The following is a 22,249-nucleotide window of genomic DNA, read 5'->3' as shown; positions in this document are numbered from 1 at the left end:
CCGTGAGTGACAAAAATTTTGCCAGCAGAAGTGCTACTCTAGAGAAGGCCTGTGTCTACTTACATCTAGTATCATCACTGATTACACTAGTAAGGCCTGTGGTGGATTAGATTCCTCCAGGGCAGATGACAGCTTTTCTCCTCCTGCACCTCACCCATTTACTGTAATATCTCCCAGCTGCACCTGTCTGAGTGGAATCTATTCCCCCAGGCTTTGTGTGCTGGGGGAAAAAGTGCATCACATTAAAAAAACACATAACCTAGCATGCTATTAAGCAGGATTTTGTCTTCAGTGCAGACAAAGAAAATTGTGTTTAAGAACAGGTCAGCTGGTTGTGATTAACCCTAGGGTAGCTTTCAAGGTTAAGTGTGACCAGCTAACTAGCTTTAAAACAAACATGACTTAGCACCTAGTGTAGATAGGGGCAAAGGTTAACTCCCAGGTCCTTTCTAGAAATAACCATGACTGAGTAACACTATCCCTGGGTGGGAGTGGGGGAAACCAGGACCAGCTAATAGGTTTTTAAACATGCTTTGTCCCGGTCTCCAGAAGGTGTTGTCATGTTTGACATCAAGATACATTTTCCCAGGATAGACACCGCCTATGACTATAATGCCATAAAAGTTTCTCTGACTGAATTTACTCTTTGTAGCAATAACTGACATGTTTTATGGGTCCAACATTACTTCCCTTACTCATGAATATTCCTATTGGCTTCAAGTCGCCTAGTGGGCAGGGGAGCAAGGTGGAACTCAGACGCTATAGGGATGTGAGCCATAAAAGCACCCAGATTGATTAGGGTAACACAGATTAAAGGGGTAGGGGAGATCAGAAACTAAATAGAGTGGAGGGGGGAGGGAAATGGTGGTTTTAGTAGGAATTTCTCCATCTGTTTAGCCACTTTTCCTTTATTCTTTATTTCTCCGTTCCTTGATCTGCTGTTTTGCCTCTATGAACATTCCTGCTTTTACCAGTTCCTTCTACAGCTTCGTCATCCACCAAATATGCTTTCTAAACTCGTGGTGGCGGGGGAGGGGAGGAGATTACGTTCTAACGAAACCAAAGCCACTGTACACATACCTGCAGATTTGCTCCAGTGATTGCTTGCAGGCTAATAAATCAGCTATTACTCAGCCCTGTCCATATATTCCAATGAAGCCAAGCTGCAGGCTGAACCTGTTATGTAATCTCAGACTCCCTGAAGGCTGCTTTTGGGTCACACTTAACTCATTTGAGTATCCAGCCTTGAGCCTGCATCTACTTCGATAGTCCTATTCTAGAAGGGTGTGCAGAGCCACTAAAATGGATGGGAGAACAGGAGAACCTAGTATGGAGGAACGGGGAATGGGGCACACAGAACCTTTGACAGGGAGGGATAGTGGGGGGAAAAGGAGACCCCTGGCATGATGGGAGAGAATGGAGGGATGGAAGGAGGCCCTGGTGTGTGTAATAAACAAGGCCTACACAACCTACTAAGTGTGCAAACTCCACATAAGATCAATTAAGGCAAGACTTAAACAAAGTTTTTGTGGCCTGATCCAAAGCCCATTGCAGTCACTAGAAAGGACAAAAGTCACTGCAGTCAGTGGAAGCCTTTCTCCAGCTCACCCTCATTAAAATAAAACATAGAATGAGGCTGGCTCCAGGCTAATGCTCTTTGCCCCATCCCCAATTTTGAAACTCTTGGGGTTTGCTCTAATTTTTTTTCTCCCCCTTAGGCACACGTGCCTGCATGTTTGAGTTCAGTGAGAGGGGAAAAAAAGGGAAATGACATTTTCATCAGTCTACTATCTCAGCCTTTCTTAAGGAAATTATGGTGATAGCTGGGGTTTACCTTTACCCCCTCCATCTCCAACACTGTCACCATATTTTATAAACCACCTTTGGAGCAAGCAATACAGTTAAGTACACGTATGATCTCTGTGGCTGAGATTTCTGTTCTAATTAAAAATGGGAACTTTCCATTCTAAGGCTGAAGTTTCATTTACACTAAAAGCTTATTTACACCCAGAACGAAGGTTCCTTTACACATTGCCTGAATGGTGTAAATAAGCCTTAATGGAAATAAGAATCAGAACCTTTTGGATTGTGAATTGCATTTCTTGGTGGTGAGAAAACCTCAAGCTGCCCAACTGCTTTCTTAAGCATTAAAATAGTTTTGTCTTTGCAATAGGAAAAACAAACTTTTAGCTTTGCAGCTACCGCTCGGATTCTTCAGCGCTTGCAGAATTACAGAGCACTTTATGCAGTTTCATCAATAATAGCATAAAGAAAAAAAAAGTGTGCCCACAGGCTAAAACACATTTAATTTTTTCATTACAAAGGTTAGCAAAATTGTAATTTTAACCAACTACACTAGATCTAGTAAGATTTTTTTTAAAAGCATTTGATCACTCTAGCTAGCACATTGTTGTATTAACACGATTAATATATACACAGGGCATACACCTATATAACTGATTCCATTATTATGGAAAACCCTTACAATCAATCACATGAGCACTGTTATTCATAAGAGCGTCAGCGTTCATAGCTGAAAGAAGAGTCATTTTCCATGCTGAGCCCTGGGAAACAATGAGAGACACATGGTGGAAGTGAAGAAAGTTTGGGCAATATTCGTCCTTTATGGTTTCACTTCCTCCTCCCACCTTAGTTTAACAATAATGTTTGGTGAGCTGACCTTCAGCTGCACTATATTAAGCAGGTTTAGCAAAAAATCTTATTTCCATTTGCTTCCTTCTTCACCACATGCAACTGCCACTGAAGGCCACTGAGAAAAAGAGAGACCCCGACTCTTGTCTCTTGGTTTTAGGAGCAGCACATCTTCTGCACGTAACAAACAAGTATGACAGAGAATGCACACACAAGAGGTTTCTTTAACCACCCTCCAGCAAAACTCTGCAGAGAAGCCAAAGACACGTGCAGCTGCAATAGCAACTGGCATTGAGCAGCTCAGAAGCTTTATGTCAAGGAGAGGAGAATTCGAGAAGAAATAAGTGAAGGGGCTGCCCACGTTGTACCTAGCACCATTTTGCAAATGCATTGAAGGCAGGGAAGCTAGTGGTTAGCACTGCAGACTGGGACTCAGGATGCTGGGATTCTCCAGCTTGCTCTGCCTTACATTGTCCTTAGAAAAATCACTTGCTGTGCCTGTGGTCCACACCATAACATAGTTCTTCCGGTCATCACATTGGTAGCATGAGACTTAACTGATGTTTGTAAAGTGCACTGAAAGTCTCAGTTAAAAGGCAGGCTGAAAACTAACATTGGCAAGTTCTTCTTCACATAATGCACAGTCATCCTGGGGAACACATTGCAAGGGGATGTTGTGAAGGCCAAAAGCATAACTGGGTTAAAAAAGAATTAAGTAAGTTCCTGGAAGATAGGTCCATCAATGGCTATTAGGCAAGATGGGCAGGGATGCAACCCCATGCTCCCGGTATCCCTAAACCTCCAACTTTCAGAAGCTGTGACGGGACGACAGGGGATGGATCACTTGAAATTACCCTGTTCTCTCCATCCCCTATGAAGCATCTGGTACTGGCCACTGTCAGACAGGATACTGGGTAGCTGGACCATTGGTCTGACGCAGTATGGCCATTCTTATGAATGCACTAGAGAAGCACAATTATCCATCACTGTATTTTATCCAATGTAAAAACTACTGCGCAGGTAGTAATTCTGTTGTTCCTCTTTAAAAAAAAAAAAAAACCTATTAAGAAACACTTTGTTGTGAAGCTCATTTTCCATAATGGTGTGAAAGCATTGTCAGCACTGATGCAGTACATTTACAGTTATAGAACTAGCTGCATGAGAGATTAGCGTCTTGCGCAATTTGCCAACACAAGTAAGTTGACCACAAAACTTTTAAAAAAACAATGTGTAAAATAAGCCCTTCCCAGATAATCACCAACACTTCTTCCAAAAGCAGCAGAAATTGACATGATTTTAGAAAATGAGCAATGTGACCTCTTTTTTTTTTTTTTTTAAATCCTTGTTTTCTTTGGGAAATCAGTGTACTTCCTTAGTTTTCCTTATAAGACCATATTCATATTCACCAAGTGGCCTGTGTAATTCAGACTCCGAGGCAAAGTTCACATTCTTTAGAACATCTAAATGTTCAAAACACTGGCTTTTACTGGAGAAGGCCATTATGTAGCAGCACTGCCAATCCCAAATGTCAAAACCTCGAGTCTGTGAATTCAAAGAAATGTGGACCCCATTTCTAGATACATTTGGATAAAACAGATGTAGAGAGGGCTCAGAGAATGCAAGACCTCGATTCCACCTAACCCCTCCTCTTTTGCCCTGTCCCTTGGATTCCTACTTCCCTCTTCTCTCTGTTCATGTATGTCTTCTCCTATTTTATTATTAGCATGTTATATCTATCTAGTAGTGCCTGATGTTGTATTGTCTGATCTTGCAGCTTTGACGAGTCATAAAACTGCATAATTGCATTGATGACCTGTGAAGCATGCCATATTTGGAAATATATACAAGCTGTAAGTCATTTACCTTTTTGTACTTCTCATTGTCTATTTTCTTTATCAAAATCATTAAAAAAGTTAATCATAGAAGTCCTCCTTAAGCTCAGCCTCAAACTATTTATGAGATTGGTTTAAAAAAAATCATGAATAAATGTTGGGTTCATTTTATTTGCACTCTTTTCTGAGCCTTGAGGGCACACTTAAGTCCACATCCATGAGGGCTATAAACTTTCATTTAAAAAGAAAAAAGTGAGCTGAGATTCCCATGTGCTCACATGACTCCAGGAGCTGGGACTTTCAGAAAAAACACAAAATGTCATGAGTATAGCAATAAATCCCAAGAGTTGGCAAAAATGAAGGAACACCACAACTATAGACAGAGGATTTAGAGACAGGCCCCAATCTTCAGCCTTTGGATCCTGACTTGAATTTTCACAACCATGGAGGTGTTTGGAAATAGATTTTATTCCATTCAGTTATGAAGGGAGGCACAGTTGTGCGGCTTGGATCAGGATCCAAAAGTCCTCAAAGTTTTGGAGCGTTCAGATGTGAGGTTTTGATTCAGTCCCATCTGTAACTGGATGTGGGGAGGAAGAGGGGAGAGAAATATTTGATGTGATCCATAAAAGTGTAAATTTCTCTTGTTACTATTGATGATTCTCTTGTTTCCTGGTTTAAATCAATTCTATGACACCTTGTACCAAAGTTCTCCCATGACCCCCAGCCCTCCTTCCAGCAGCTGAGAAAATAAGGCATTCATGGCTCCTTACTGCACTGGAGATCACTAGCACAATGGGCATCTCTGTAGCTTTAGTCTTCAAGATCTGCTCTCCAAGACCTCACTTCTCAGTAGCAGTGGTAGGGTGATGGAATTCCTTGCCCTCCTCCTCCACTGAAATCATTACATTACTTCCTGGAAATGATTCTGTCTCCTGCTGCGGATAGTGCATTACCAATTCTTTTTCCTCCATGTTTTCTTGGGCCTCGACATCATTTTCACACCCTCTAACAGCACAGTTCTTGCCGACGGGCACTTCCGAAACGGACCCCACAATCACAGTGTCAGCTTTCATTATGTATATTTTGTCTGCCGGAAGAAGCAGATAGGAGTCAGTCCTGAGCACTACTAACCACCATTTCTGGTATCAGCCAGAGATGGTTCCCTCTGTTGCAAAGCTTCGGTGCCAAGCTGCGGTTTCCGAAAGTTCGGAGGTATGCAGATCTGGCCCATCTGATCTGAGCTTAATTCATCTCTCTAATTAATGGTCACAGCTGGGCCTGCCTTTGGAATGTGTCCCAAGACTGGCTATTCATAAGGCACCTTTCGTTTGGAATCAAAGTACTGAACACAATGAAAGAAAGGGTATGGAAAGGCCATGTGGAAGAGAGACCTGGGCAGGGCCGTATTATCCATTAGGCACAATAGGCACAGTGCCTAGGGCCTACGAAACTTTCAGGGCCTACAAAAAATTTTGTAACTAAAATAACATTTATCCGAAAATTTGAAAAGCAAATGATAAAAATCAAAATTCATATCTTCTTAAATTAAATATATTTATCTAAGGTACACATTACTATTATATTATTACATATATCCATTGTACATTTAATTCTGTGACAAGATTTAAAATTTTCTAAGCTTTTAAGGAAAATGGTTACAATATTAGCAAAAGGGAATGCATTAAATGCAGGTTTCACTGTTGAACAATTTTTATTTGACATTTTGCTCAGAGTGGCATAACTAGGGGCCACAAAACCTCACAATTAATGTGCTTAAATTAATAGCTTAAAATCAAATTAGTTATTTCGGTCGGGGGGCCTACGAGGGCAAGTGTGACTAGGGCCTATGAAGGTCTTAAAATGGCCTTGGACCTGGGTATTTTATACAATAAAATTTCCAAAAATTTTGGACCATATAGAAAAGTTTTGGGTCAATATTGTTCACTTCTCCTGCAAATCTCATCTGTGGTTACTGAACCATCTTCCCATCCCACAGCAATATAAACTATGCTTCAAGTTCTTCTCTAACAGGGTGATGCATTTACTGTTTAACAACGATCAAGGCTCTGGCCCTTCAGAGAAATAAATAAAGCTAACTACCAGGATGCAAGAGCCTTCTCTGATCCCAGGGCATACACTCTCTGAGCTTTGTGCTTTAATCTACAGTAACACCAATATCTGCATGAAAAGGCTGCCTTTAAGACAAGTTTTCAGTTGGCAGGAAACTCAGATCTCTGTAACAATAGGAGTAATGGAGCTGGGCTCTGAGGACTTGCAGGGGAGAAATGGTATCAGGTCAGGCAATGCAGGATCAGCGATGCTGGAAAAGGTATTTTAGGACAGATTTGTAGGACTTGAACATAGTGTCCAACATGTTAAACCTGGCCCCGATGGGAAAGGTAATTCAAGGCCTTCATTAGGACTCGACTGGCCACATTCTACCCCAGAGGTCACTGCAGTTCTGTGGTGCTGGGTGGGGGGTACCTGGGGATGACAAGCCTTACAGACGTGTACATCATCATAAGTCCATCACTCACAGGATGGGAAGGTTCTGCTGCCTTTGCAAGACTTATGAAAGGCACTTAGTCTTGAAAGGTCAGCACTAATGAGGCAGGGTAGCCCCGGTTAGAAGCTGAATTCCATGGACTACCATACCAGGACCTGGCAGCAAGATGCTACTGGAATAAGTGATTTATATAAAATAGGCCCTGCAGCCCAGTTCTCTTGGGAATGTTAATTCAGAGCTGTTTACAGAACTCTGACAGCATGCTATGAGGTCCCAACAGACACACAGTTTGAAAACTGGCACATAAACCACTTAAACAACAACCTTTCCAGGTGAAGCACAGGGCGGGAGCTCTGTTCCAAAATCCCACCTGCTGTGACCACGCAAGTGCCCTCTGGTCAATGTCACTTAAAAGTGTTTCTCAGCATTTGCACCAGGCATGAAGAGAGAGTGGACTGATGCAATACAAAATCTGCAGTACCCCCTTCCCCCCATCTTGTCATTTTGAATATTACCTGACAATCAGGCTTTGAAATGACAGCCATCACTAATAAAGTCCCTTCCCCATTACACATGTGCTTAAACAAATAAAGGGAAGCTCTAGAACCAAATTATTTCGTAGTATCAAAGGGGAGCTTGTTCTTCTTCCTTCAGACATACATGTAGGGCCAGATCTCAGCTGGTGTAAATTTGCCTCCCTCGGCCTCGTGGAGTTTTGCCAATTTATACTAGCTGAGGATCTGGACCATCACCCAAGATTTTCTGCAGAGCAGAGGAGGCCCTCAAATCACATCTTCCTCTCCAGCCTCAGTTCGGAAACTGCCTGTGAAACATCTCATGGGGAAAATTACCACCATGGTTTAAAAACAGTTTGCCAGGCTGGAGAAGGGTCGTGATAAATATATTTTTTTAAATGTATTCAGTCATTAAATCTTTATACATTATATTGCTTAATCCCACTCTGGGTGTGCACTCGGCTACAAAGGAAATTGCCTTTGTTCACTTTCCCCCCTTTGCTTTATCTTGGCTCTTGATTTCCCTGTAAGAAGTTTTCTTTGGCAGCAGTGACTCTGGGTCAGGATTCTGTGTTGATTATTTGAGGAAATGTTTGTATCTAAAGTCATGCAACTGACAGTAAATGAAAACTTTAAAGAGCTGCTAGTTACTTATACAATTGGGCTGAATTCTGGGCCCACTTCACACAGAGCAGGAAGTTATACCTTCGCCCCAGATGGCCACTTCAGCTAGCAAACTCAGCCCAATGCAGAACAGCTCTTTCTGCAGAGAGCAGGCATAGAGAGATGCAGAGGAAGGAGGGGTGGTGGGGGAGAGAGAGAAGGCAGGAGGAAAAGGTCTGGGAACTTATGGAAATACATTCCCTGTCACTGCCCACTCATCTTCCCAAGCAGCTCTCTTCTTCCCCGCCTGGGATTTGTGGTGAAGAAGCCTGAACTCTAAGTTGTCCAAAGTAACAAAGCTCAACTCAGTTTGTTACCGTAAAAAGAAAAAAAAAATCAGCAAAAGTTAGAGAAAAATAGGCTGTACAAACAGGATTGTTTAAGTTAAAAGAGCTGTGAACTGGGATCCTTAAGCCCCCTAAAAAAGTCACAGGTTGGCATGATAACAAGCTGAAAGATTCTAGAAATGAGAAGAAAATACTTATGGTTGAAATCACCCAAGTGTCCTTTGATTGGTTCATGTTAAATGGGCTGCCACACCTTCCTGGACTTTGTTTATCGGAAGGGTTGGAGGGGGTCACTAACTGGGAGTAGTGAGATGGGTGGACTTGAAGGAGACAGCTTTGCCATCACGGCTACCACCCCTGGACCTCAGGATCCCCACTGGGCCTTCATTATCCTGCTCCTAAAAGGCATTCAGGCCAGACCAGGCCAGGGAGGGAACCAGATGACCTGGTCACCTCCAGTGGTCCAATCCCGACTGCTGTCTGGGTTATAAGCCTTTCAGTTCCTGCTGTCAGCACCCCCCACGAGTCATTTTCGTTCTCCCACCTTCTCTTCCTCTTTCCTCTCTCCCTGCCGTCCGCCTCTCTCTTTTCCTGCCTTCTGTTTAATAGGAGTCTAGCTCAGCCCACCAAGACAACTCCATTTTTGCAGTCTTGCTGGAACCTGTCCAGAGAGGCCATTTGAAAGCCATGCCTGTAACCAGCCAGCTCTCAGACTGGCTGATCAGACCATGTGCTGGGACTGCAGTGAGGACACAAATGAAAGTCAGCACCAGAGACAGAAGTCGCATTCTGTAGCTATTCTTTTCTCTCTCCCTTTGCGCGTGTTTGTCTTGCCTTGTTTGAAAGGAAGCAGGATTGGATTCCAACAACAGTGGCAATAAGAAACAACTCCAGACCATCTTAAAAAAATAGTTTCCTCTTTTCCGCCTCTCCAAAAGGGCAGCTGATCCCATCTTTAATATCATCTCAAAACCACCTGGCAAACAGGGGGGGTTTCCCTGTAAAAGACACTCAACCGCTAAAGGGAATGGGCAGAAAGAATCATGTTAAAATAAAAACCTTACTTCGTACTTTACATTTCAAAGGCTTTAACTCTTTTTCGTTACTTTAACAGAAGGTCAGAGAGATTTTTAATGCTGATTGTTGCAATGGGAGTCGCCAACAATAGCTTGACACAAAACCCCAGACCACGCTTAACTGTTTAAGGTGGTAACAGTAGTCTTTATTAACATCTTGTCCCTTGCTGGGCAGGAGGTTCCCCTTTTCCAACACAACAGACTGCGAGGGTGACTCCAGCCCTACGCTGCAGTGACGCACCCTGTGCAACTCCAGCAGGGGAAGAGAAATGGGACCAAAGCCAGTAATGTCTTTGGACAGTTTAAAATAAATAAATAAGCTCTATCCTGGCTGCACTGAACTGGGAGGGAGGGCAGAAAAAGGGAGGGTTTAAGGGAGAGGAAATGGGGTTCTTTAGCCAAATGGGCCCTTGCTTACATGGGTGGCTGATGGTTACCTGCCCCAAAAATGGGCACAGGTCCCACAGGTGCCACAAGTGATTTACAGCTGCCTCGGAGGGGCCTACCCATTTCATGGGCCACACAAGCATCTGTGACTGCAGGTATCACATGGCCCACGTGGCTTCTAAGAGCCCTGGATGCGGATGCTTTGGGAGCCAGGATTTCACTCAGACCGTTTTGGAGTTTGGGTTGAAATATTTCCGTTTTCAAATTTCTGTTGAAAACCAGAACTTTCCATGGGAGAATTTAACATTGTCCAGCTAGCTCTGTAAGTGACTGAGGGTAAATATGAATACAAGAGACTGTCAGAGTTACTTGAATAAACACACCGGTGCATAGGTGCATAAGAGTTTGCAGGATTGGATACTAATTTTGTTAGAGAGGTTTTGGTCCTTTTCCAGCCTGTGTGTAGCGTACAACAACATTATTACAGAATTCTATTTTGTCCCGTCCCTCCCCCGCCACCCACACTATTCAGCAAAGGCTCACAAGACTCACCAATTCGGTTATTAGTGTGGTCCCTCACGCGGGAATCAACAGGGTAATCTGTGGCATTCCCGGTACTCTGGATCGTTTCAGCCAGGCTTGAGTCAGGAGAGTGATTTTTCTCTGTGCTGGAGACCAAGTTGTTGTTGGTTTCCACAAGGGGGATTCTGTTAATTAACTCCCTCTCTTCGGACTCTTTGTCAGCTTTCAGCATACTGAATCTCTTCTGTCGACACAAAGAGGAGACGAACAGGGCATGAACCTACAGCTCACATAATGGGAACCAAAATGGGGAGAGACCACAGTAGCTTTGGAAGCAGGTCAACCAACAACACCTAAATCAGTGAGAATAGGAGTCATATTTACAGAATACCTTCCATCAGTGGGAAAGAAATTTTCAAGAGGGCCTAAATGACTTTGAATTAGGCTCCTAAGTCCCTTAGGGACAGATTTACAAAGGTATGTGAGTGGCTCAAGATTCAGATAGGCACCTACTGGGATTTATACAATGCCTAAGCAGGTTCAACACCGATCTGCTTCTTTAGTCCCTAAATATCTTTGCTTGTTGGGACCCTCAGTGGTTTTGAAAATTTTACTCATGGTCTAAAAATACTTGATATGCATGAATGAATGAATCAGAGTGATGAATGAACAGAGGAGTAAACTGAGGCAGAGAAAGCTTAAATGACTTGTCCAAGGTCACAAACTGAGGCCTGGTCTACACTGGACATGGATTTCGGCGGCAGTCGACAGGAGATACGCAAGCTACGTACAATAACTTGCGTATCTCCCATTGACTTCCTAAAGTCTACTTATCGCGGCGTCTCCACTTTGCTGCGCCGACGGGAAATGCCCTCCCATCGTCGCAGTGCTATGCTACTTGATGGGGTGGATTTACAGCGTTGACTTCCGGGTTCGATTGAGAGAGTCTTTACTGCCATTCAATCGAACCTGCAAAAAAAAAAAATCGATCCTGCACTGCCGGCTGTGCCGCCAGCAGTGTAGACATAGCCTGAGAAAGTGAGACAGAGCCAGTGATAGAACCTTAAGTTCCCAGGCCTGTCCCATACACACAGACCATCTATCCTGCAGAAATTGGATACAGTGAACTTTCTGACATGAGATCTTAAAAAATAAATAAATTAGATCCTGCCTGCTCTGCAAGACACCCTCAGCGATGGGGATGTATCACTGAGAACCGGCCTCGAGAGCTATCATGAAGTTGTCATTGGCCACCACAAGCTGGCCCTTTTGGGTCATGTTGCCCGCCTCAGAGAAAAGTCCCCAGACATTGACCTCTGAAGATGGACTTGAGGTAAAGAGGAGTCACAGCCTGGTCATAGATTGGCGGCGGTCATGTGGCCGCCCACACTTAACCTGGCTGCAGCCGATCAGTAATGATCCTGGGGATCTCTTAGATGCTGTACGGTGTGGTCATGGACATTTAGTGCTACAGACTTTGGCTGTCCAAGCATATTGTAGTAACTGCTCTGTATGGTCCTATAGCATTTTCATAAAAGTAGTAACCAGGGCCAAGACTGTCCTCTCCCGCAACCATAGCATTGCATGCTCTGTATCAGTGGTTGCTATCCTGTGTCCTAAAGTAGCTGCACTTCCCCGGTGCAGTATGTAATTCAAAAAACACTAGGGAGTGTTGTGTAATAAACAGAAATCCAAGGGAGAACTTGGATTTAACTGATGTATTAGGAGGACCAAATGTCTCAATATTATCAGGACCGTCCTGATATTAGGGGCTTTGTCTTATATAGACAACTATACATCCTTCTCCCACCCTGATTTTTCACACTTGTTATCTGGCCACCCTAAAGTGTATTCAGGCAGAACCTCAAGCTGGACTGGTTTTAACTCTGTATTTAGTAGTGATCTAAACAAACAGCACATCATGAAATTGTATAGCTGGGTGATCAAGGGGCAATTAATTTAAATGAAAACAGATGCATGTAAATTTCCCTTGATTTCTTGCAAGGAGTTCCTGCCCTCTTGTGGAAAATCAAAGCAAGTGTAGGCTCTGAACTGGTGTTACAGCACTTCAACATGGAGTCACTGCAATCCTATCTCAGCAGAGCTTCACTGAGGGTCAATAATTATTTTTTAAATTTAGTTTATTTAAAGAGGAAAGTAAGATCCAATTAACAAAAGCTATATAGAGATGTCATGCCACAAAGCCAAATCTGCTGATGGTTCCTAGCTCTGCTTCTATTTCCATATGGTTAGATCAGCAAAAACAAAGCCAGGGTTTTCAAATGTGAAGTTCCCAGCACTTCTCACACACCTGACTCATTTTCTATGAGAGGAAGATTCCTGGAGGGCAGAAGCTGGCAATGAAACATTGAAAACGATGGTAGAAGTTTGTAAAACCAGATTCCTTTACAATTAGGGATTTAACAAAAACATTTCTTTTTCACAGGTGAAATTAAATGCTTTTAAAAAAACTGAACTCAGTTTAAACACCCAGCTCATTAGCACAGCAAACATGTAGGCACCAAACATTAGAAATAAATACATTTAAAACAAGAGACATTGACTTCAATAGAGCTATGAAAATGTACAGCAGCTCAAGATCTGCCCCTTAATGTTACTGTGTTTACTGATATTGAATTTGTTCGTCTGCAGCCTAGGATAGTCTTACTTTATCTTTACCATTGTTTTGTATTAACTGGGAATAGCCCTCCACTGTGGAGGATGTAATTATTTCCAGAGGATCATGTTGGCTAACCAACTTCAATCTGTATTGACCCAGGCAAACAGTATCCTCCTAATAACCATTTTATGACAAGAGTTCTTGCCCACCACTGCAGAGAAGGCATGGTTGCACAAAAAAGTGGGAAGTGGAAGAGGGAGTTCAATCCCAATGACTTCAGTGGGGTGACAAGTGGAGATGGGACGAACCTGCAAAGTTCAGATCCAAACTGCTTCCAAAAGTTCAGGCATGTTCGCCTCTGCAATTCTGGTTCCTGCCCCAATCAAATGACAAGCAGCCAGATCCTGTTCTCCCCACTAAAGCAAAACTCCCATTTGCAGCATGACATTGATAGGAATTTTGAGAGTGCAAGGATTCCAAGATCAGGCCCAAGATAGAAAAAAACCAAAAAACAAACAAGTACTGCTACATCCCCGGTGTGCACCACATAAAGAATCAGAGGTTACAATGAAAAGGGTAAATCGAAGGGCAGGTTTACACTTAAAACTCTGCATCAGCACAACTGCACCTATGCAGTGCTTTAGTGAAGACGCCACTACGCTGATGGGAGAGCTTTTCCCAATGGCGTAGTTAATCCACCTCTGCAACTGGCTGTAGCTATGTAGCTCCCAATCAACATAGCGCTGTCTACACTGGGGGCTAGGTTGGTAGAACTACATTGCTCAGAGGTGTTTTTTACACCTCTGAGAGACATAGTTATACTGATCTAAGTCTGTAGTGTAGAGCAAAGGTTGGTAAACTGATGGTTTAAAAGAACATTTTAAAATACCACTAATTATTTTACCCCTTTCAGGGAAAACAGGAGTGATTTTGGGGGTCTATTTCATACTTACTGCACAGTTCTTCATCAGATCAGAACCTACAGGAAGAGAGAAAAAACACGTATCATAGGCGAGTTTATATTCATTTAACAGCCACAAGAAGAACATCAATGTCTCATCCTGCATTTGTAGAGCACCCTTCACCCTAATGGATTTTATATTATTTTACAAACTGACATACCTTTTATATTCCTTTCCTACCACTAAAATGCAGGCCCCTTTGGAGTGAATTCCATATGAAGAAGAAGAACTCCATATGAACCACACATGGCAGATGTTAGTCACCTGGCTCAATGCTCTGTTGGAAGGTGTTTAGACATTAGGGCAGTGAGAGTGGAAGAAAAGTCTGATAGAACAAAATATTCAATTGAAATTGCAAGGGGAAGTTAGCTGGGCAAAATGGAATTGTGATGTTGGCATGCCAGATGCCAGCTCTTGCCCAGGCTGAAGGCATTAGCTAAGAGCTGACAACCTCCTAGCTGGAGACCAGACCAGCTCACCTGTATGTTAGTTTTGCTCAAAATAGGTATTAGTTTTATAAGAATATGTTAAATGTTTAGACTCTCTGAAATGCTTAGAAGTTGCTGCCTGCATTAATCTCACTTGTAATGTCTGTATACCAGGCTATAAGAAAATACGTACCAATTGATCTGCAGGTAAGTGACTGGTGTGATTTTTGGTGTAAGTGACCATTTATCGCAAAGCCCAGTTTGTCTGGGTGGCAAGTCAGACTGGAGAGTCTAAAGGGGACTGTCTGTGACTCTGTGCTAAGGCTGGGATCGTGACCCAGGAGTTCACATTTGTTACTGGCTCGGTGAAATCCATTTATAGAACACATCAGCAGTTTGAGGTGTCTGCCTGGTTTTTGACAGGCTGTCCTGAGGCCGGCACTCATGGTTGTGAGCCACTCCAGGCAGGGTGGCAGTAATTACTCATGCTGGAGTTTGGTTAGGGCACTGTGGTTGATGCCCGCTCTGCTCTCGTAACACATGCCACAAGGTCTGTAGTGGTCAGGGACCTTGATTGGAAGGTTCATCAAAGACACCACACCTCCCGCCGCCGCGTTGGCCCCGCTAGCTAGTCCAGGGCAGCCATTCAGATGGAAGAACGCCATCTGCTGAGCGGTTTTAATAGTGCTGGAGAGAGCATTGCCATGCATTCTCAATGACACCTTTCGTAGGAGTCTAATATAAAACGTTTCTCAGTAACAGTCATCCTACTCAATACAGAAACTAACTGAAATTCAGCTAGAAAAAAACCTTTGAGCTACACCAGAGAGACAGCCCCAGCCTCTATCAGTCACCTACCCTGACTTGCGGATCTGGGTCTACATGTAGTGACTGGATACAGACCAGAAGCTAAGGAAATAAAGAGACAACATGTTTAGCACAGAGTAGCTCAGGACACCTGGAGGACTGGAATCGATCATTCCCAAGGAAGATTGCCCTTCCCTGCTCTCTGCTTGGTGCTACACTAGTTAACAGCACAATGGCACCCTGCACCAAAGAGACACAATTCCGTGCCGAGGAGACACACATTTTATTACCATTCTCCCAGCGCTTCTGAGAAACTCCCCATGCAGCCCGTGAGCTCCCATTTGTTTCATGGCAGCACCACTTCTTTCTTCTGCCACAAACTGCATATATAAAACTCTAACATTTAGCCCATGGGAGGTCAGGATCTGCCTGGAGCCCTCACCCAGCCCTGCCTCCCAGGAGCTGGTAGCTCCCGCCCCCTTCCTTCCCAACACACTGAAACGGGCCCAGCTCAAACCTCTGGCAGAACAGCCAGTCCCCAGGTGACACATACCAGCACGTCCGGGGTAAACGCACAGCGAGAGGGCTCAGGAAACTCACCTTTCCCATTTGCGGTGAAGATCCACCTCTTGAAAACCTTCCTTTGCCAAACTGCCAGCATACCAGCGAGCAACACTATCATGGAGAGAACCACCGCTCCCTGGGGAACAAAGTTCCTATCACCTGCAACACACAGCAGAGGAGAGGTTGGCTGGGAAAGCAGACCGGCATCGTTAATGGAGCTGTGCAATTACCAGCTAGGATATTTTTATTTTTAAAAAGACATACGGGGTTGGTATACCACTGTTCCCATACCAGAACACACACGCAGACCCAACCCCACCTTCGTGTGCTGCACTCACTATCGACTTTATCAGTGCGCTTACCTTTCTTGGCAGTCTTTCCTGTGGATGTATCTGAGGTAGGGGAAGTGCCAGCTGCGTAATTGGTGCCTGATCCACCAATGGTTCCCCCAGCAGTCAAGCTGGCGTCACCAGAAGCTGCGTCTCTCATGAGGAAGCTGGTCCTGGTCACTGGCTTTGTGGAAGCCAACTGGTCAGCATGGCCTCCCATAGTTCTTGGCTGGTCGCTCAGGGGCGGTTCGCTCGCCCCGTCAGACTCCTTTGGCTCGTTGCTGAATTTTGCAGACAAAGTGGCGGGCGTGAGGTGGGTCGGAGGCGAGTCCATGCAAACTTGGTCGTGTGTGGAATTTCCGCTGTCCATGACTAACTTGTTTAATTTGGCACAGCTGGGAAGGGGAAGAAGAACATGGAGTTAAGGGACACAGAGTAAAACACACGAGGCATCCTTTGGGAAATGGAAGACACGAGAGAGGAGAGAGTGATGACCATCCTCTGGGTCATCTTTGTGCCAGCTGCATAGCCATCTGCCCTGGGCTAGAAGATCATCCCTTCCAGTTACTCCTCCCCCTGCCCCACAGGACCTCTTTAAGCCAGATGCAAAACTAACATTCATGCTCAAGTTTAGCCCACTCTAGTCAAGCAAGCAGGGATAGGCAAGCAGGGTTCATCCATCCCCAATCAAAATCCTCCTGGCCATGTCATCTGGTGTAAATAAAGAGAGAAACAGGGATGCCCTCAAAATTCTGCACACTCGCAAAAAGCTGCCTCTTTCCCCCTGGGCTAGGTCTGGCTAGTTTGTGCCTGAAGAGTGGCAGCTTCTATCCATCCAGCTCTGGTTCTAGCTTTAAACAACCAGTCAGAAACTTGTACTTACTCAGTGTGGGGCTTGCAGAATTCAGTGCTGGAGCTCCGATCGGAGAAGGTACCCGGAGGGCATTTCTCACAGGAGACATCAACTTTTGAGGTGCCTGCAGAATAAAAATAAGTGATCATGGACCAGCATGTGACAGAGTGAGCTGTTTCACCAGCACCATGGGTGGGATGCCTACCTCTGACGAGGACTCCAAATCCTGGCTTGCAGACTGTGTGGGCAACGCATCGTGCACAACTGTTACGAACGACCACCATACAAAACAGCCCTGTTCGGCACTCACACACCCTGCTGGAATTGTTGGAGCAAGGTGCTTTCTCCACAAGGTCGAGTTCTGTAGGAGAAGAAAGGGGGAGTGAGAAAAAATTAGCCTGGGGAATATGCAGGGAGAGGAGAAGAGTCGAGCAGTTTCAGTTCCAGAGTCCTGGAAAACAGGGTGGAACACAGGACAACAAGCGTTCCGTTCAGCGACAACTTAAGTCATAACAGCAGGAGAAGTCTGCAAACGAATGTGCTGGAGTCTTACCAGCCAAGCAGGGATGAGGCTTGGTCAATTGCTGGATGGGAGACCTCTGGGGAAATGCCAGGTCCCGTAGGAAGTGGCACTGTGATGTGGTAGCTGGCATCCCCCTCTCTAAGTACTGAGCAAGTACGGGGGCTATTCTGTTGCTGGAAATGCCAAGTTCTGAATGAAATGTTATTACTGGGGTGCTGACCACTTGTAGGCTGTCAAAAAAATCTCACTGCACGTTCGCAAGATCAGGGTGTTATCCCTCCCATCTGAGCCAAATCCCAATTCAGGCAATTGTGTTCCATCCCCCTAACTTCTCTTGGCAGCTTTACTTAAACATGGTGCAAGCCTCCCTGTTCTAATCGGGTGTAGAGTGTTGTTGTGCACTGTTAAATAGCTCTGCGTATCACCCAAGAAGTAGCTGCAACCCCAGTGATAAGGTTTGTACTCCAGTTCTGTGTCTGCAAAACTCTGTGGGATCCACTGAGGTGAAAGACACAAGTGGTGGTCCACACCAGAACCCCAAATCCAGAGTTTGGGAGAACTGAGAGGCAAATCTTAATTCAGATCCAAATTCCTTGGTTCATTCCTCTCTCTAACCTTATGTCACGTGGTGGGACTCATTTTCAAAAGTGGGCAGTTTAACGGAGCAGCCGAGCCAAGCATCTGGATGCTCAAATAGGAGCACAAAGTAGGAATGTGCATGTCTGCCTATTTTACTCTTCAAGGGCCTGATTCAAATTTCACTGAAGTCAATGAGAGTCCTTCCATTGACTTAAGTGGGATTTGGATCAAGCCCCAACTGCAGCCTTTGGATGTCCTATTGAAATACGCAAATATAAAAATGGGACCCGTTTCACACGTTATTGCAGCGCACATTAATTTGAAAGGGGGATGATATCAGCACCGTGCTGCAGCCGAGGGATCAAGGACTAAGACAAGACAGCTTCCTCTTCAGTCTAGACAGGTCAGGAAATCAAGACACACAAACGGGCTCAGCTCAAACCCAAAGTAGGTCTCTGCAACAATGTAAGTGCAAGGGGAAAGCAAAGCAAATACCTGGCTTGCAGGACACACAGGCCTCACAGCGGGGCTTCCTGGGCTCCCTGTTCAGGAAATACTCAGGTCGACACTGCCAGCAGTCCCTGTCTGGATTTGTGGAACACGCTTTCTGTTTAACGGAGCCTGAAAAAGAAAAAGCAAAATCAATAGGAAGCCTCTTACCAAGGGCTCTGAGGGAAGCAAAGGGAGAGAACCAGCCTGACAAAAGGTGTGCCTGCCCTGTCTTGGCCTCTTCTGGCCAAGCATAGTTCAGCCGTACCATGCCTCAGTTTCCCTTTCAAATAGGCTTCTCTCCTTCAGTAATACCCTGGTTTATTATCATAAACTGTTCTGATTAAAATAAAGTCCTCAGAGTCCAAATTTCATCCTGCCCAGCCCTACCTGGCTGGAGTCTCCTTCTACACCCCTGGAGACTCCTTTTGCTGCAGCCCCCAGCTCTCCTCCTTGGAGCTCAGTGTGTAATTAAGGGCAGCGGCAGAGCCTCAGCCAGCTCCTCCTCCAGCTGGCTCTTTTCCCCAGTCAGTCCTTTCACTCTCCCCCTAGGACCTCCTCCAGCTGGGGTCTGCCCCTCCTTTTGAGAGAAGGAGAATGATAGAATCTATAAAGTCTCCCTCCCAGAGCATGTCCTGACTGGCTAAGAGAAGAGTTCTGCCCTGTCTGCCCACTCTACAATGCTCCTGATCCCAGACCCTTAAAGAAACAGCAGCCTGGGTTTTCCCCCAGGCCATAGAACCATCTTCCTCTCTCCTAATACCTACCTCTGCCTTCCCTAGATCTTCATCCACTCTAAAAAGTCCCAGGACTTAAAGGGACACACCACAGAACAGGTGTTGATTGGGTTTAGGGGCCAGTCACCCTGTTATATGTTCCAAGGCTCTGCAGTGCATGCAGTCACCTTCCACACATGACACACACTAGGCTGGGTTTTAGATCTCTGCACCTGTCACTGTCTTTGCCCCACCCTCCCACTCTCTCTCTTATTAAAAAGTACTAAGACAACAGCCCCGAGCAGCAATAAAGCTGCTATTGCAGGTGCAGCGCTTAGGATCATCATGCAGAATGCCACAAGGTGTTTACAAATGGGAAGATAGAGGTGGCTGGCAGGTCAGCAGCCTACTGCCACGCTGATTCCTCAGACAATTGCTCCTTGCTGGCTCCTTCATGTCTATGGTGATAACTCCCAGGGCTGGTACTAGACATTTTGCTGCCCTAAATTCCCTCTAAAATGCTGCCAGCATCTCTGGGATGTTGGTGCAAATGGGAGCTTGGAGGGGGCCCTGACGATACCATGGAGATTAGAAGGGAGGAGGAGAGCTACAGGCAAGGGAGAAAGAATCCGGGAAAACGGCCCATCTGTCTCTGCACAATGCACCGCTACCGGCTCATGACTTAGAGGAAAACAGCACACTTACTAAACATTCTACCAAGCACCGCGTGGGTGGCGCAGGTGACAGTATCACTACTATATTTAGGTGACTAAATGCCACCAGACAATGCCCCGCTACACGGCTCCTGCCTCCCATTGTCAGAGGCCAGTCTCATTAGGGTGGGGACTACTGCAATCTCAGTGCTCAGGGCTGCAACGCAGCTCTTTAAAAAAGAAATGGTGATGTCCTTTAGCGACCAGGCGTGTGTCAGGAAGTCAGGCTGAAATAATGCACTGCAGAGAGCAGGCTGGGTGTGGCTGTGAATCAGCTGACCTGCAGCCCATGGAGTAAACACTGCTGGGGCCCCTCTGGGATTCTGCTGGGTTCAGGGGTGCAGCTGTGGAGCTGAGGTGGGAGGAGACTGGGACTAGGGTGAGGAGCTGAGGGAGGATAGCTCAGGCAACCTTAATTCTGGCATATCCTAACTTTTAGGGGCTTGATTTTGCAATCTTAATATCCTCTTAGCATGGCTTTGGCTATGTAATATAGTATCTATTTGTCCACGGAATGTTCTTCTCTCTGATCCTTTTTTTATGCTGTTTCCCCCTGGATTTTTTTCCCCTCTGTCTCCTCTCTTTCTCTCTGCTCCTCTTTAACTCCCAGGCTTCGCTAAGCAGAACACCCAGCCAACATCCTTCAGGTACAAATCAAATTTAACAACTCCCAGATCTGCAGCTGCTATAAAAAATGGTGTAAAATGGTATAAAAATTGCCCCTTCGAAGGCAACTGACACACACCAGTTGAGGATCATAAAGTCATGGGTTAGCAAGGACCGCAAGGGTCACTATTATAACCCCCTGCCAAGATGCAGGATTTGTTATGTCTAAACCATGCAAAGCAGATGGCTATCTAGCCATTTAAATAGGTTCCAAACTGGGTAAAAGCAGCTTCCTCATCTCTAATTTCTTGTTTTAATGGAAGCAGTTCCCCATTCCTAATTGCTAAAATCTTGGCTGGTCGCACCCAGGGGTGGTTCTCTCATAAGTCTTGGCGTAGTTATGATCATCCCATGGCCACAGTGCAGGATGGCCGGATAGTGACCTAATACAATTTCATGCAAATATTAGCAGCCCAGCACAATACTCCTGGGCACTCTCAGCCTAACAAATAAATGTCAAAAATTTCCTTTTTAGAAAAAAAAAAAAAAAAAAGAGAGAGAGAGAGAAAAAACACAATATTTTTTACAAAGAGGGAAATACCACAACACACTCGACCCACTGAGCTATTTTGGCCAATGGGAGTAGCTTCAGGCATTTCCAGGACTCGGTTTCACTAAGCCATTTCCTATTTCTGACCACAAGCCTCGTTATTCTTCATGAGTCATGGCTAGTTTCCGAGTGGTCTGCTCTCTGAGCTGAAAACAAGCTGCCCACCTCCCTCTTCTCTGGAACACTTTCTAAAATGGTTTGACTGAAGAAAGCAACAGAGTTTCCCCAGTACTGTTTTCTATTTTTAGGACCTGCGATCACATGCAAATTTAGCTTCACAGTTTGAAACATTGCAGTAAGCAAATTCTTAGGTCTGATTCTTGTGCAGTCGCTTGCAATAGCACAAAGTGGGTGCAAAACACTAGCAACTCACGATGGTAGCGTTTTACATCTTCTGTCCACTCACTTTGCACAGGTGTAAATGACAAAGAGCAGGGTAGTGCAGAATCAACTTCATTTGGATGCAAATTAAGGTCCCAATTCTGCAAGGCTCTAGAGCACCTCCAAAGAGACTTTGAGTGCCTTCAATTCCTACTGGCACAGCTCCTTGCCAGACCAAGTCCTCAGGGTATGTTTACACCACGGAGACTATATTAGCATAGCTGTATCACTGTAGCTATGCTGGCATAAACTCATAATAGAGACACAGTTTACACAGATGGAAGGGGTTGTTTCATCAGCGCAGGAACACCAGCCACCTCCCTGAATGATGGTAGCTAAGTTGACGGAAACATCCTTCCGTCAACATAGCTGTGTCTATGAGTGGGGTTAGGTCAGCATAGTTACACTGGGCAGGGGGGTGGATTTTTCACCCCCTAACCGACATAGCTACGTCGAGCTAAATTTTAAGGTGTAGACCAGGCCTAAATGTCAGAGAGCTGCGTTGACAAAACTGTCAGTGCCTAAAAATGAGCAAGGGGGCACGCATGCATACTGTGGATCGCTGGGAAGTTGGAGGGGAGGGTATCTGGATCCAGACCTGTTGCTCTGTGCACTGCTCACTTATG

General features: G+C 45.0%; 1 protein-coding gene across 1 annotated transcript in view; it reads right to left on the bottom strand.

The window, feature by feature from the left end:
- Positions 1 to 2,301: 2,301 nt before the first annotated feature.
- TNFRSF8 (TNF receptor superfamily member 8) overlaps positions 2,302 to 22,249 on the bottom strand; it is a 57,526-nt gene continuing 37,578 nt past the window's right edge. The window contains exons 5-13 of the mRNA XM_067566658.1: positions 18,604 to 18,729; positions 17,212 to 17,367; positions 17,037 to 17,130; positions 16,187 to 16,548; positions 15,861 to 15,983; positions 15,312 to 15,362; positions 14,017 to 14,042; positions 10,474 to 10,687; positions 2,302 to 5,574 (exon numbers count right to left, since the gene is read on the bottom strand). Coding sequence (XP_067422759.1) covers positions 5,327 to 5,574; positions 10,474 to 10,687; positions 14,017 to 14,042; positions 15,312 to 15,362; positions 15,861 to 15,983; positions 16,187 to 16,548; positions 17,037 to 17,130; positions 17,212 to 17,367; positions 18,604 to 18,729 — 1,400 coding nt within the window. The 3' untranslated portion in view covers positions 2,302 to 5,326. The remainder of the gene's footprint in view (positions 5,575 to 10,473; positions 10,688 to 14,016; positions 14,043 to 15,311; positions 15,363 to 15,860; positions 15,984 to 16,186; positions 16,549 to 17,036; positions 17,131 to 17,211; positions 17,368 to 18,603; positions 18,730 to 22,249) is intronic.

This window comes from Emydura macquarii, unplaced genomic scaffold (assembly GCF_026122565.2).
Source record: "Emydura macquarii macquarii isolate MOO-44397 ecotype Brisbane River unplaced genomic scaffold, CSIRO-AGI_Emac_v2 contig_2768, whole genome shotgun sequence".
Taxonomy (NCBI): domain Eukaryota; kingdom Metazoa; phylum Chordata; order Testudines; family Chelidae; genus Emydura; species Emydura macquarii.
This window is presented reverse-complemented; position numbering and strand designations above follow the sequence as displayed.